This window comes from Tauraco erythrolophus, chromosome 3, assembly GCF_009769465.1.
Source record: "Tauraco erythrolophus isolate bTauEry1 chromosome 3, bTauEry1.pri, whole genome shotgun sequence".
NCBI lineage: Eukaryota > Metazoa > Chordata > Aves > Musophagiformes > Musophagidae > Tauraco > Tauraco erythrolophus.
In genome coordinates, this window is record NC_141467.1 from 3966706 (window position 1) to 3979377 (window position 12672).

The window sequence follows — 12672 nt, forward strand, 5'->3', positions numbered from 1 at the left end:
CAGCCTGTACTATGGATTATTTGCCAGATTGAACTTTTTGCATGTGTTTTGACTAAAAATAACCAATTCTGAAGTATTTAGTCACAGCTTAGAGACTTTTTGTCTGGTCCCCATGGAAGGAACATGTACTTAGCTCTTTAAAAGTCATTTGATGCAAACAAGGTAAGCTTAGACTTTCTGACAAAGCATTTTTTGTAACATTTATCACTGTGAAAACGTTAAACTTTTTTTTTCTAACCCAACTTTGGTATACATATGAATGCACTTATTGCAAATCTGAACATACTGTATAAAAATAGCTTCAGTATGCCAACAAAGTCACATGTAAAACTTGTAGAAGGAAATACAGCAAATCCTCTTGTGTGTATACAGAGTAATTTAGGTAGGTCTATACTTTTTTTAGTATGTCCTAAAATTTCCTGTCTGAACATCCGTCCTGTTACGTATGTTTAATATGCCTTTATCTGTACTCCACAGTGCTTTACACCTTTCTAGAATGTAATACCTTTGGTTATTTTTTTTCCCCATTGGCATCTTTCTCTCTATCTGAACATGCCTGTGGATTGGCTTAATGGTACCATTCTTCCTGGGTTTACAACGCTGCTATTTTCAAACTAAGAATCTCAAATACTTTATGCTAAGATGCTAACTTTAAATGCTACCAGTGTGAAAAATGTTATCTTCCATCTTCTGAAAGGAAGAGGAAGGAATAGTATTGCTATTGTATATTCTTATCTAAAGGAGATGAGAAAGAGAACTGCTTTGGAGAAGATGTATTTTAAAAGTTTCAGGAACTGGTTAATGATAGTGGTACAATTTCTAAATAAACTGCCTTCAGAATAAAAAACTACAGTTCATGACGTGACATTTTTGAAGGTGCTAACATGGTAAATCACGCTCTCTCTCAAAACTTCTTGTTCTGTGCATTAAAGAGAGTCTTCATCATGTTTTACATATATTGGCAACAAAAGGTGCTTTGGTAGAGGTTTAGATGTTACAGTTCAGTTTTGGGAATTCTTAGGTGTCCCCCTTTAGGAATAACATAGTTAATTGATGTGCTGGCTTTGGCTGGGGTAAAGTTAATTTTCTTCACAGTAGCTACTATGGGGCTGTGTTTTAGATATGTGCTGAAAATAATGTTGATAATACAGAGGTGTTTTCATTATTGCTGAGCAGTGCTTACACAGTCAAGGCTTCTTCTGCTTCTGCCCTGGTTTTGTTTGATTTTAAAATACCTGCTTATGTTGTGGTTGCTGTTCTGATGAACTTGCCTTTCAGTATGTAACATCAATTGCAGTACAATAATTGGCTGCCCGTCACTGGAACTGATGTATACAAATGGAATAGTATCATTAGAACCTTTAATGTTTTTGTTATAAAATTGTAGAGGTGTTCTTGTAGGTAAGTGGTACCCACATCATATATAAAATACGTGCTATGGTTAACCGTGTTTTAAGATAGACCTCTGTTCCTTCAAATATGCAAGAAAATGTTAGTTTTAGTTCATTTTATTTAAGTGTTGATTATCTTAAGAAATATAGTGTCCTAAATAAGATTTATTTTTCCCCTCTAATAGCTTTAATAACAAAAATAGAGGTGCTTCTGCATTTTCAAGAAAGCAAAGCTTCCTGAAAGCCTTTGTGTACGATCAAGGGATTGAAGGGTCAAATTTAGACGTTTGAGAATAATGAAATTTTATCTTTTTTTTTTTTTTTTTTTTCTGATCACACACTGCTCACCCTCCCCACACACCCCTGCATCAAAATTCCTCCTTTGAAGGAGGCTGGAGACTATCAAAGGCCATCCTGTTTCAGAACAGCCACCCTCTCTCACTGCTTACAATAGGACTGAGGTCGCAGGGCTGCCTTGCTACAGGTAGTTTCTGTCTGTGTTTACTCCTTCGTAATTTGCATCTATGTATCATGGGCAAGTAGGGATGGCGTTGTAGAGGAAACCAGTTGGTGATGACATCTCTATGTGCACCTTATATGCAGTTTGGGGTGGTATTTTAGACCGAGTATCACCCAGTGGATTGAATTCCAGGTATCTCCTGAAACGCATTAGTTACGCTCATGGAGTGCATCTTTTAGTTTTGTTCCATCTTAAATGAATCCAGTTGAGGGACTCAGGTTTCTCTGCCATGCAAACCAAAGCAAGGTAAGTGGGGAGAATTGGGAGACTGGTTTCAAAACTGTGTTTGTGTTTCGAACTAAAAATATATCATAACATAGTTTCTTCAAAGCACTGAGCATCACTGTTTTCAAGGGTAGCGTAGCGTCACTTCATTCTACTAAGAACCAGCAGGAAGCAATAAGAGACTTTTTGGAAGCCTTAATTTTATTTTTAAGCAACAGGAACTGATGCTATTTGATAGAGTGGATTTTCCATACGATAACAGATTAAAAATTTGAAAGGAAAATAATATTTTTAAAAATGTTTTATATAGACTGTATGCATATGTACAGGAATACAAGCTTAAAAAAAACCCAAACCAAACAAACACCAAAACAAATCAAAAAACCAACCCACTGATCTGTGCCAGTTGTACTGAGCAGAGAAGAAGAGGGAACGAAGGCTGTGTAAGAGAGGGGAAGTAGAAGAAAGGAGTATCTACACTCCATTCACTGTTGGTATTTCCAGAGTGGTGTAGTGTAGTCAGACTATGCTGGTAAATTTCTCCCTTCTGAAAAGAAATTATAATAAAATCACAAATTAATGCTGATACTATGCATTTCCACATCCTTTAGTAACACCATGTGGAAACAAGAATTGGGGCTTTTGGCATTTTAGGACAGAAAAAAAATAGCATCTTCAACAAAGTAAACAAAACTCCTCTCCATTTTCGTGGTGTTTTGAGCAAAAGCATCACAATGCTTCTGTGTGATGGTTAATGCAGGCAGTTGCTACAAGATATTCTGAAATTGTGTGGTTTGAGAGTGTATTTTTATAGATGAAGACAACTGGTGGGGGAGTGTTCTAGCACTCGATTTGGGGGTCATCCAAATTCCCCATGACTCTCGTTCTACCCTTTAATTATTGGTAGCTCCTTTTTTGGAGAGATCAGTGTAAAAACTTGACCTTACAGAGCAAAACTATTTTGTCCTTAAATGATACTTGCTTTTCAAAGTACTAAATGGAATTAACACTCGTACTACATGATAGCTAATTGAGATTGTTCTCTCCGTGTTTGCTTTGTTTTTTTTCCTTGAGCATTAATGTCTTGTTGAAGAAGATACAGGAAGTCTGTGTCAAAATAATGGTTAAAATTCTGCCATGTCTGGCTCTAAGCCCTGTCCTCCTCTAGGTTCTGCTGCTATGAAGCGTGTTTGTATTTTTTCATGTCTAACAAGAAAAATAACACTTTATTTTTAATTTTGAAAATGTTTAAAAGTGTCACTTTGATGTAATGTATTGCCACCTATTAAAATGTTCTGCGTTTTAACTAGACGCTTTATTCCAGCAATCCATCAAAAACTGGAAGCGGATGGAACGGAAAAAGTAGAAGGATCCATGACGCAAAAACTGGAGAATGTACTGAACAGTAAGTTTTATCCTTCCAGCAGCAACTATTTATGGACTTTGGACTTTCTTAACAAGCTTTCGTATATTCCTAGGAATATGGTGGAAAGTAGAAGACAGTACAGTCTCTCTTGCCTTTTCTTGTGCGATGATAGTGATTTTGGGGGATGATAGTACACCTTTTGAAGTAAGTAGCAGCTTTTGCCGTGACTTTCAGCAGTGTTTGTGATAACAAAGAGAATAAATATCAAAATAAAGATGTTCTAAAGCAGTTACTTTCAATGAATTTTGGTGGCGTCTCAACTTTGAGTGGACAATGAAAACAGAGGAGCTATGTGGGTAGACAGAAGCGTAGGAAGATGAGCGAAGCTAAATACCAGGATTGTAAGAAGTTTGAGCAAAAGAGGAAAAAAACACAAATACAAGCTGTTTGCAATAAGTTTATTAATGGAATCTTTTCCACTTAATGTGCTGGCATTTAGACTACTTGGAGTTAGCTTTCTTTTCAGACACTTTGAAAAGGTGTCAGTACTTTCTTTTCTGTTTCTCTCTATGAGCTGTAAGGTTGCATTGAGAGATGGCTTGAATTTGCTGCAGTTCGGTATGTGTTTCATCAGATCAAAAAAAGTTCCTTTTTTTTTTTTTTTTCTCAATTCTGGGACTTCTGCCAAGATAATTTGACTTTGTTTCATTGTGATTTTTTTCACAGAGGAAGGGATGTTTCCTTTAGTGCTGTGTCAATAAGCAGGAATGACATGCAGATAGCTGACTCAGTGTTGGAAAGTCTGAGTGGGTTTTATGAAATCAAGAAAGTGACATGGAAGTTCAGTGTTTTTCTTCTCTCGTATGAAGAAAGCAGTGACTGTTTGTGTGGGGAGTACAAAGAAAGCAGGGGGTTTTGTGAGCAGCTCTAGCTCTTTTCAGTAGATATTCGTTAATGCTCCCAATAAAGGTGTAGTTTGAACATTGGTAAAAAATTCAAAAAATTAATTCAATTAAAAAAATTTAAAAATTAAAAAAAAAATTACCCATCTCAATACCTGGAGTGCAAAAAAAAACCCCTCAAAAACCAAAAATCACCCCCAAAAATGCCACAAAAAACCTGATACATACTATATAAGCACTGCAGTGTATTGTCTATGTGTGCAGAATATTTGATACATACAGAGTAGAAGAAAAAAGCATTTGCTGAAATTTGCCAGCGCAATCCTCAGTGCTCTGTATTTATGCCATGTCACACACCAAGCACGAATCCCCCAGCACTTTGACACCATTGTGTGACAGATTTTAACATAAAAAAGCGAAAGTTTAGGTCTGACATTTTCCTATATGCACTGACATGAGACAAACCTATCTATAATCTAGAATAGCAGTTTAATTTGATAAATGGTGGCTCAAATCTGTATGCAGGTAATGCAGACTGTCTTTTTCGAGCTGGATCTGGAGAGGAACTTGTGCCAGGCACTTCAGAGTGGTATTAAGTTTGGCTCTGATGTGAAAAGAATTGGCTGCTTTTCCTCCTGATACTATACTTTGCAAGTCATGATGGGTGGGAGGCAGGGAAGTAGGAATACAAGGATTTAAAAAGAGTAAATAATATTATGCAAAGTAGTTTAGGATCAAAGCTTTTTTTTTTTGTCTGACCATTGAAAAGCTTCCATAATCCATGAGTAACATGGCTTGCTTTCAAAAATGACTTCAAATCTTTAGTCAAATTTTACGTTTTATAGACTGTAGGTGCATATTTTGAGAGACAATTGCTGCTGTGAGTTTGATTACAAACTCCTAAGACTATAGATGTATTCCACAATGTCTGAATGTATGTTAAGAGTGCCAAATTATTAGATTGGAATGACATGGGATAGAAGCACAATCTGATGTTATTAGTGAAATTATAAATATTTGGAGTTTTTGCTAAATTTAATTGCTAAACAAGTTTTTATTTCATTATAAATATATGTAAATATATAAAAACATATGATGTGCTATAATAAATTTCACAAAGAATTGTATCTTAAAGGAGGTCAATTGAATTCCTTTATGTGGTGTCTCTACGAAAGACAACTGTTGGATAACTAGAGTAAAAAAATTGGCACACTTTAGATGAATCTTCTATTTTGAAAACCTAGTTAGTCAATATAGGACCTGAATCTTTATCTGTGGACTTTATTATTTAGGTTTAGATTATTCAACAGTAATCAAGAGATAAAGATTGTTAATGTATTAAGGATTTGGAGGGGTGAGGAGGGAAGAAATTTTACAATATTTTTTTAAGTCTAAAAACACAGACCTGTTTTGCGTCAAGTATTGAATTTCATTAAAACGCTAATAAGTAACTTGGTATATTTCAATTTCTGTGTAAAACAAAAAAAGTGCCCGTAGAAAAAAGGAAAATAATGTACTTGAATTGAGGATTTTGACAGCAAATTAATTCATAAAAAGATGAAGACCTGTAGTTTTAAACTAGACGTGGAAATCACTGTATATTCTTACAGTTGTCAATTACTTTTTAAAAACACTTGCATTGAATTAAAAAAAAAAAATGCTTTGTGAATATAACATTAATTCCCAGATATAGTACACTGCTTCTTGGCTGTTTAAAGAACAGACAAGAAACATGAATTCAAACAAAACAAATGTTACCTGCTAGAAGGATTTACAAAACAAGCATTTATTATAACCTCGAGAGAAAAATCATTCTTTATCAGTGGTCTGTATTTAAATGTCCAGCTAGCTGTTTTCATTGTGTATTTCTCCTTAATGGATTAAAGTATGCTATGCTAAACAGTGGAAATAGCTATCCTGACAAAGCTTTTTTTACATCAAGGCTTCAAAATTTCAACAAAGTTTGAATGTTATTTAGATATAACAATTATTTTACAAAGACTACTTTTAACATGAGCAGGCCACCCACAGTGTTGACTAGAGAAAATGGCATGCAAGCCACCCAGAGAGACTGATGTAATTTTTTTTCATCTTTGCTTAAAGTATAGTCACTAGACCAGATAATGTAGAAACTTCTACACGCAACGATCAAAAAGGCTAAAACAGCTCCGTTTTTTTTTTTTTTGGGGGGGGGGTGGGTTAATTAAAAATAAGTCACGAGTTGAAAAATGCAAATATTTGCATGCAATGTAAATCTTCCCTACTGGAAATGAAATTCGATTATTCTGTGTTGGAATTTATCCTTATTGCAAAATAGAATGCTTTTTGTCTGAGTAGAAAAGATTTTAAGGTTATATTTAATTGATTTATTGAATAATATTCACAGATAGCGTAGAAACTTAATTGTAGAAACTTAATTGTATATACATTTGTTGACCAAGGCTTGATTCTGGATGCAGTAAGACTTTTAATTCAATGTGAAGACAATTTGTATTCCTTCTGTTATAGTGACCAGCTTGTTAGACTTTTTTCAGTCATGCCATTGTCTTTGACTTAATTGGTACTTTTAGGTGACTCACTTGAATATCAAATATTGTTAATAATTTTTAATACTTAATTTGAAAACACAAAAAAGTGTGTGCAAAACCCAGTGATAACTCTTAAAGCTATGACATTAATTAACATATTGAAATTATACTTTTCTAAAAAGAAAACTTTCTATGACTTTTTTCCATATTCTGAGATGCATAATTTAGTTGTAAAATGTAGATCTGGAGCCAAAGCAAAGTATAAAATATCTGCAGCAGAGTTAAGCATTCGAAATAGGAAAGAGTGATTGTTTTTAATTGCACAGGGGTCTTACCACATTAAAATGCTCAGTGGTTCACTTTGAAATAGTATTTCATCAGTTGTAAAATCTTAACACAGTTGAAGAAAAGGTATAAAAATTTAGTGATAATTACTCATTTGCTCAAAAAAAAAAATCCTTGAATGACTCATTAAAATGAGGAAAATCTGTGTTTTATTTGAACTGATTACTTACTCTGCTTTTTCTTATTTTCATCCTTTTTAAAATAGGAGCCAGTAACACAGCAGATACCTTATTCCAAGAAGTGCTGGGTCGCAAGGATAAAGCTGATTCAACGAGAAACGCACTTAATGTTCTTCAGCGTTTTAAATTTCTTTTCAACCTTCCCTTGAATATTGAAAGAAATATCCAGAAGGTATAATCCTGTAAAATTACTTTTCTGTTTTCTGAAATTAGTCTGATACCTTGTTCTTGACAAATATAAATATTTATTGTTTGTTTGTGTGTGTTTGTTTTTTTTTTAAGGGCGATTATGATGTGGTTATTAATGACTACGAAAAAGCCAAGTCACTCTTTGGAAAGACAGAGGTTCAAGTATTCAAAAAATGTAAGATATGGGTTCTGTTATTTGCTTTTTTTTATTTAACTTAAAGGCTAGAAAGCACATAATAGTCTAAAGACCTTGATGAGGGTTTTATATGGATTTTAATCCATAAAAATTATGGATTTATAGGAACCAGTTAGTCTAAGGAGTATTTCTGGAAAGTTTTCTGAGATATATACTACAAAATGTGAAGTCACAGTCAGTTTTGTTTATTTATTAAGGCTTGGCATTACTGGACATAAAAAAAGGTTACAGTAATTAAAATGTGACTTTGGGTATCTCTCACTGGCATATTGTTGAATAGACTTCAAAGTCCAATTTTCTGGTTTTGTACAACTGTCATACACAAAATTTTCAGATGTGGCTTGTTATAACATGATTTACATTGATTTCCACATTAACTCCAGAAGTGTCTAATGTCCTAGAAAAATAACAAAATTTGTAGTTCATACTACTGCTAAAGGTACACATTGGATTTGTTTCCTTACTTCTAGATTATGCTGAAGTTGAAACCAGAATTGAAGCTTTAAGAGAACTTCTGTTGGATAAACTGCTTGAAACTCCGTCAACGTTGCATGATCAGAAACGTTATATAAGGTAATCATTTGACTATTGTCTTCATCAGACATTACAGTGTTAGTTGTGCATTTAAATCTATTTCCTAAATAAGATAGTGACTATTTTTGCTATGGTTTAAATACTGATTTTAAAGTTGTAAGTAGAGTATTTTAAGATTTTATGATTATATGAATAATGGCAATGGATTGGTTCTTGATTGTTTATTGAATGATTGAACAACAGTTCTTGAATGAGAACAATTTACGAAGGATAATTGAGATAGAATTTAATTTTTTAGAATCTTTAAGGCATGTTTAAGCTCTGTTGCTTCCTTTAAACCATTGTATTGCAAGCTGTGTCTGAAATGATGACTCGCAGGTTGCAGATCTCAAAATAGATTCCTCATTAACTTGTTTTACACTCTAGCTTGACTTAATGTTGAAATGGAATCATCCTGAGTCAGATAATAGGGAGGTTTTAATCCAGACTGTCATTTAAATTTGGTTTTGGCTCTTTTATTACTCAGTCTAAATAATGTAGTTTCTTTATATTTCATGAACACGAACCGGTTCCCTATTTTCACTGAAATTCCTAGATTCTCTGTCATTCACAAAGCTGATGTTGAAGTCTGTCGTAGGCATACTGACATGAATTGGTTGGACCTTCTTCTACTGGTAGACTTTAACCTGCTTTACAGTCCTTGGAGCCAAACTTTAGAGTGCTCTGGAACATCTGGTGGCTTTACTTAGAAAGCTTTTGAGTTTTGGTCATTACTGGGGCTCCTAGTGTGGCTTGGTGTTCTCAGTGCTTTTTTCAGTTATCTTAAAAGACATAGAGCAACTGCACTGTGTGAGAAACGTTCTTAAAATTCTGACACCATGAGGTCTGCCATGTTTTTTATGCTTACCAGGCCCACTTGCACAAGGCTAAGTGCAGTATTGGTATCTTAGGTCTCTTGACATTATGTTAGTTTGAGGACAGTGACGTTTACGTAGAGCGCTTCTCATTCTTCTGGGTGCTATATAAATATTGCCTGTTTATTGGAATTGCATTTTAAGGTGAGTAGTGAAGTGCTTTGTGTCTCTGAAGAAGGCACTACTGTTTCCTTTCTGTGTTAGTCTTGAAAACCTTGAAGAGCAGCATCTTTATCTAAGCCAAGTCTTGTGATCTCTTCTAAGGATTCTTTGGAAGAATCAAAGTTGTATATATGTTTGATTCTGGGCTCTTTTTTTTTTTTCCTTCCCCCAGTTTTTCTCTAGCCCTTTACCTTGAAGTATTGAATCTTTAAAAATATAGCCTGTTAAACAGCCTATGTTAAAGCAGACTGTGTTCATGTAACTACCAAATGTATTCCACGTGTAGAACAGTCTAACGAAGGAGAGCAGGGAGTGGAAAAATGTGGAATAATTCAGTTGTAATGAATTAACAGAATTCCATCACACAAAGCAATTAAATTAGTTTCACTACTCTAGATATGCCAATGTGGTTATACTAGTGTTAATTTTCTGGAGGCAAGGTGTGAAGAAAGCTTTCTTCAGAGCACTTCAGCTAAGTGGAAATTAACAAAATCCTAACTGTAAAATTATTTGCGTAAAACCTGCTATTTTTATGAGTTTTTTTCTTCCTTGATATGTTTGGTTTGTGTGTCTCCAATGTATAAGGCTAAGCAAGACCTGAAATACTGTGGTTTTCCTCCTCAGATATTCAATGTTGATCTTAATAATTAGGCTTCAATTCATATTTTTCTCTCATTTTATTATGGTATTTACACTGATAATTGTTTTATGCTGTTAAGAAATGGTTCACCATAGCACTTAACAGCCAAATAAATGTATTTTTTTCTAAGGCCAGTGGTATTTTTTTTTTATTTTGTGTCTGAGGAAAGACTGAAGTCCTCCTTAACTCTGAGGAAGGACTTGAGCTCATAATTTATAAACGTCACCCTGTCAAAATGGTCAGTTGTGTAATGTTCTCATCCATCCAACCAATCCTACTTTGACAGTTTATTTTTTGTTCAAGTAGTGCAGACAGTTCTGAAAGACAATGGAATTTTGCAACACAGTCCTAATTACCATTAGGTGTTATTGTAGTAATACAGCTTTTGTGGAGGACTTAAACACTCCTTCCACTGCTTAAGATACTAAATCAGTGTACTGCGCATTGAGCATCTCGAATTTTTGAACCTGTCCTGAGTCTCATTAATGCAGAATGTAGTGGAGTGCATTAAATAGTAAAGCAGCTACTGTTTTTTGAAAATACCCTTTTGAAAGTCCTGTTCTCAGATAGTCTTGAATGCCATATGTTAGACTGGGTTACTTCTGTGTTCTCTTCCAAAATTGTAACAGCAGGCTTTTAGTACTCCTGTCTTCCCAAAGACAGAGGGTGTTCTGCTTCCACATATTAGAAGCCCTAATCCTTTTCATTATCTCTCCCTTGCCTTTTTGGTTTTTTTTTTTAGACTCTGTGTGCTCATCCTAATGCACAAAAAAAACCCCAAACAATCCAAACCCTAAAGAGTCAGGAGCTTGGTTTACATTTGTTTGTGCATGCATGTGCTAAAATTAATGAGCCACCAAAAATTAATTCCTTCTGTATTTAGTGTTAAGATTACCTGATGATACAATCACGATATATAAAGTGGGAAGAAAAATACTATATTTTATGTGCTTGAGATGTCGTCACTGATTCCAAGTGAGACGTGAAGTACTGAACTGCAACCTCGGCAGATAAAGAGCTTGGTTTCCTAAGTATGTTACTAGAGGCACAGCTGAAAGTATATACTAATGTGATATTAAATATATGTTTTTGTTTATTCCTACAAGTTGTTCCAGTGGAATTTCGCTTCACTAAATGCAGAAGAGAGAATGCAAAGCTTGTGTTTGCGTTGGGTATGACTGTATCTTAGCAACTATTCTTGAATTTTTAAAATTATGTTTTTTAAAAAAAAAAAAAGGCTTTTCTTAGTACATTTTTGGTCTGCTTTAATGAGGCCTTCAGAGTGTCAAGTCAGAGCTGTGATTTTTGGACTGGCTTTTACAGATATCTTTCTGATCTTCATGCTCCTGGGGACCCTGCTTGGCAGTGCATTGGTGCTCAACATCAGTGGATTCTGCAGCTCATGCACAACTGTAAGGAGAGCTATGTTAAAGAACAAAAAGGCAAGGATATATTTTTGGTTTATTTATATATTTGACACTTAAGAATTTGGCATTGCCTTTTATTTGACAAGTTTTCATGTACAAATGATATTTGGGACTTTTTCCCATCAATTTTGATAGCTTTTTACAAAGTTGAATACTGACTTGTATTTTTTTCTTTATTCTATTATAAAAACAAAAGAGCAGTTGGAGTTTTCTTTTTGTTTAACTTTTAACTTTTAAGCTCTTTACAAGGGAAAAGCATTAAATTTCAATCATTTATCTGAAGTTTACTGTCCTCTTGAAATACTTCTTTGAGGTCACATGAAGTTTGGATTGTTTTCAGAATCTGCCAGTTGGATTTCTTTGTCACAAGATACACTGTTAGTACATGGATATGCAGAGCATTGGGGCGTAGTGGAGTGATGTGCAACTTCTTGATGTGCAGCGAATGATAAACAAGTGTTCTCTTGTTCTTTGTTGGTGTGTGCAGTTTCAAAATTCAGATTACACTTGTTTGGGCCCACACCTGTGAGCTGGACAAATGGCATGTTTAGACAGTGTTACGTTAAGACCAGTATGAATACTTAGTTGTGTCCTATCTTTGCCATTGTTGCTCCTCGAGGAAATGTGTGCTCATAGGTGTTGCTTTCAGGTGTGGCAACAACTTGGCTACCAGTTAACATGATCTGTCTCAAATTAGCCTGTTTTCAAAAGGGAGTGTGTGGGAGGCTATTGGCCTGGTATTTCTAGTAGTAAAATCTGAAAACTGGATTTTTAAATTAGAAAATTACAAGTAGTGCCTTGCTTCTCAAGAAGTCTTACCGAGTTTGCTGTTGTTTCTGAAATGAGTAGGCATGTTGGAATCTGGCCTCTCTTGGCTGATAGGTAAGTCCCATGTTTAGTGTCAGTGCATGTCTATCCCAAACCAAATAACGTGTTCTCTTCTGAGAAACCGCAGAAATCTTACTGAATTGGAACTGCTGCAGAACTGCACTGTAAAGTTGCTGCAGGAGGCTTAAACTCACTTGAGCAGTGGTTACATCAGGTGTAGAGTTCACAGGGTGCATCACACATGACAATGATGTCAGTAAGTTTTGGCTTAAAGCGTGCACAGACCATCTTTGTTCCACAACACAGTGTGGAGTGCTGTGGAACCA

At 34.9% G+C, this 12672-nt stretch overlaps 1 protein-coding gene across 1 annotated transcript in view; it reads left to right on the plus strand.

The window, feature by feature from the left end:
• The window catches only part of EXOC2 (exocyst complex component 2), a 132345-nt gene that overhangs the window by 43979 nt on the left and 75694 nt on the right, over positions 1-12672 (plus strand). The window contains exons 7-11 of the mRNA XM_086608422.1: positions 3461-3541; positions 7483-7628; positions 7739-7820; positions 8312-8414; positions 11415-11533. Coding sequence (XP_086464548.1) covers positions 3461-3541; positions 7483-7628; positions 7739-7820; positions 8312-8414; positions 11415-11533 — 531 coding nt within the window. The remainder of the gene's footprint in view (positions 1-3460; positions 3542-7482; positions 7629-7738; positions 7821-8311; positions 8415-11414; positions 11534-12672) is intronic.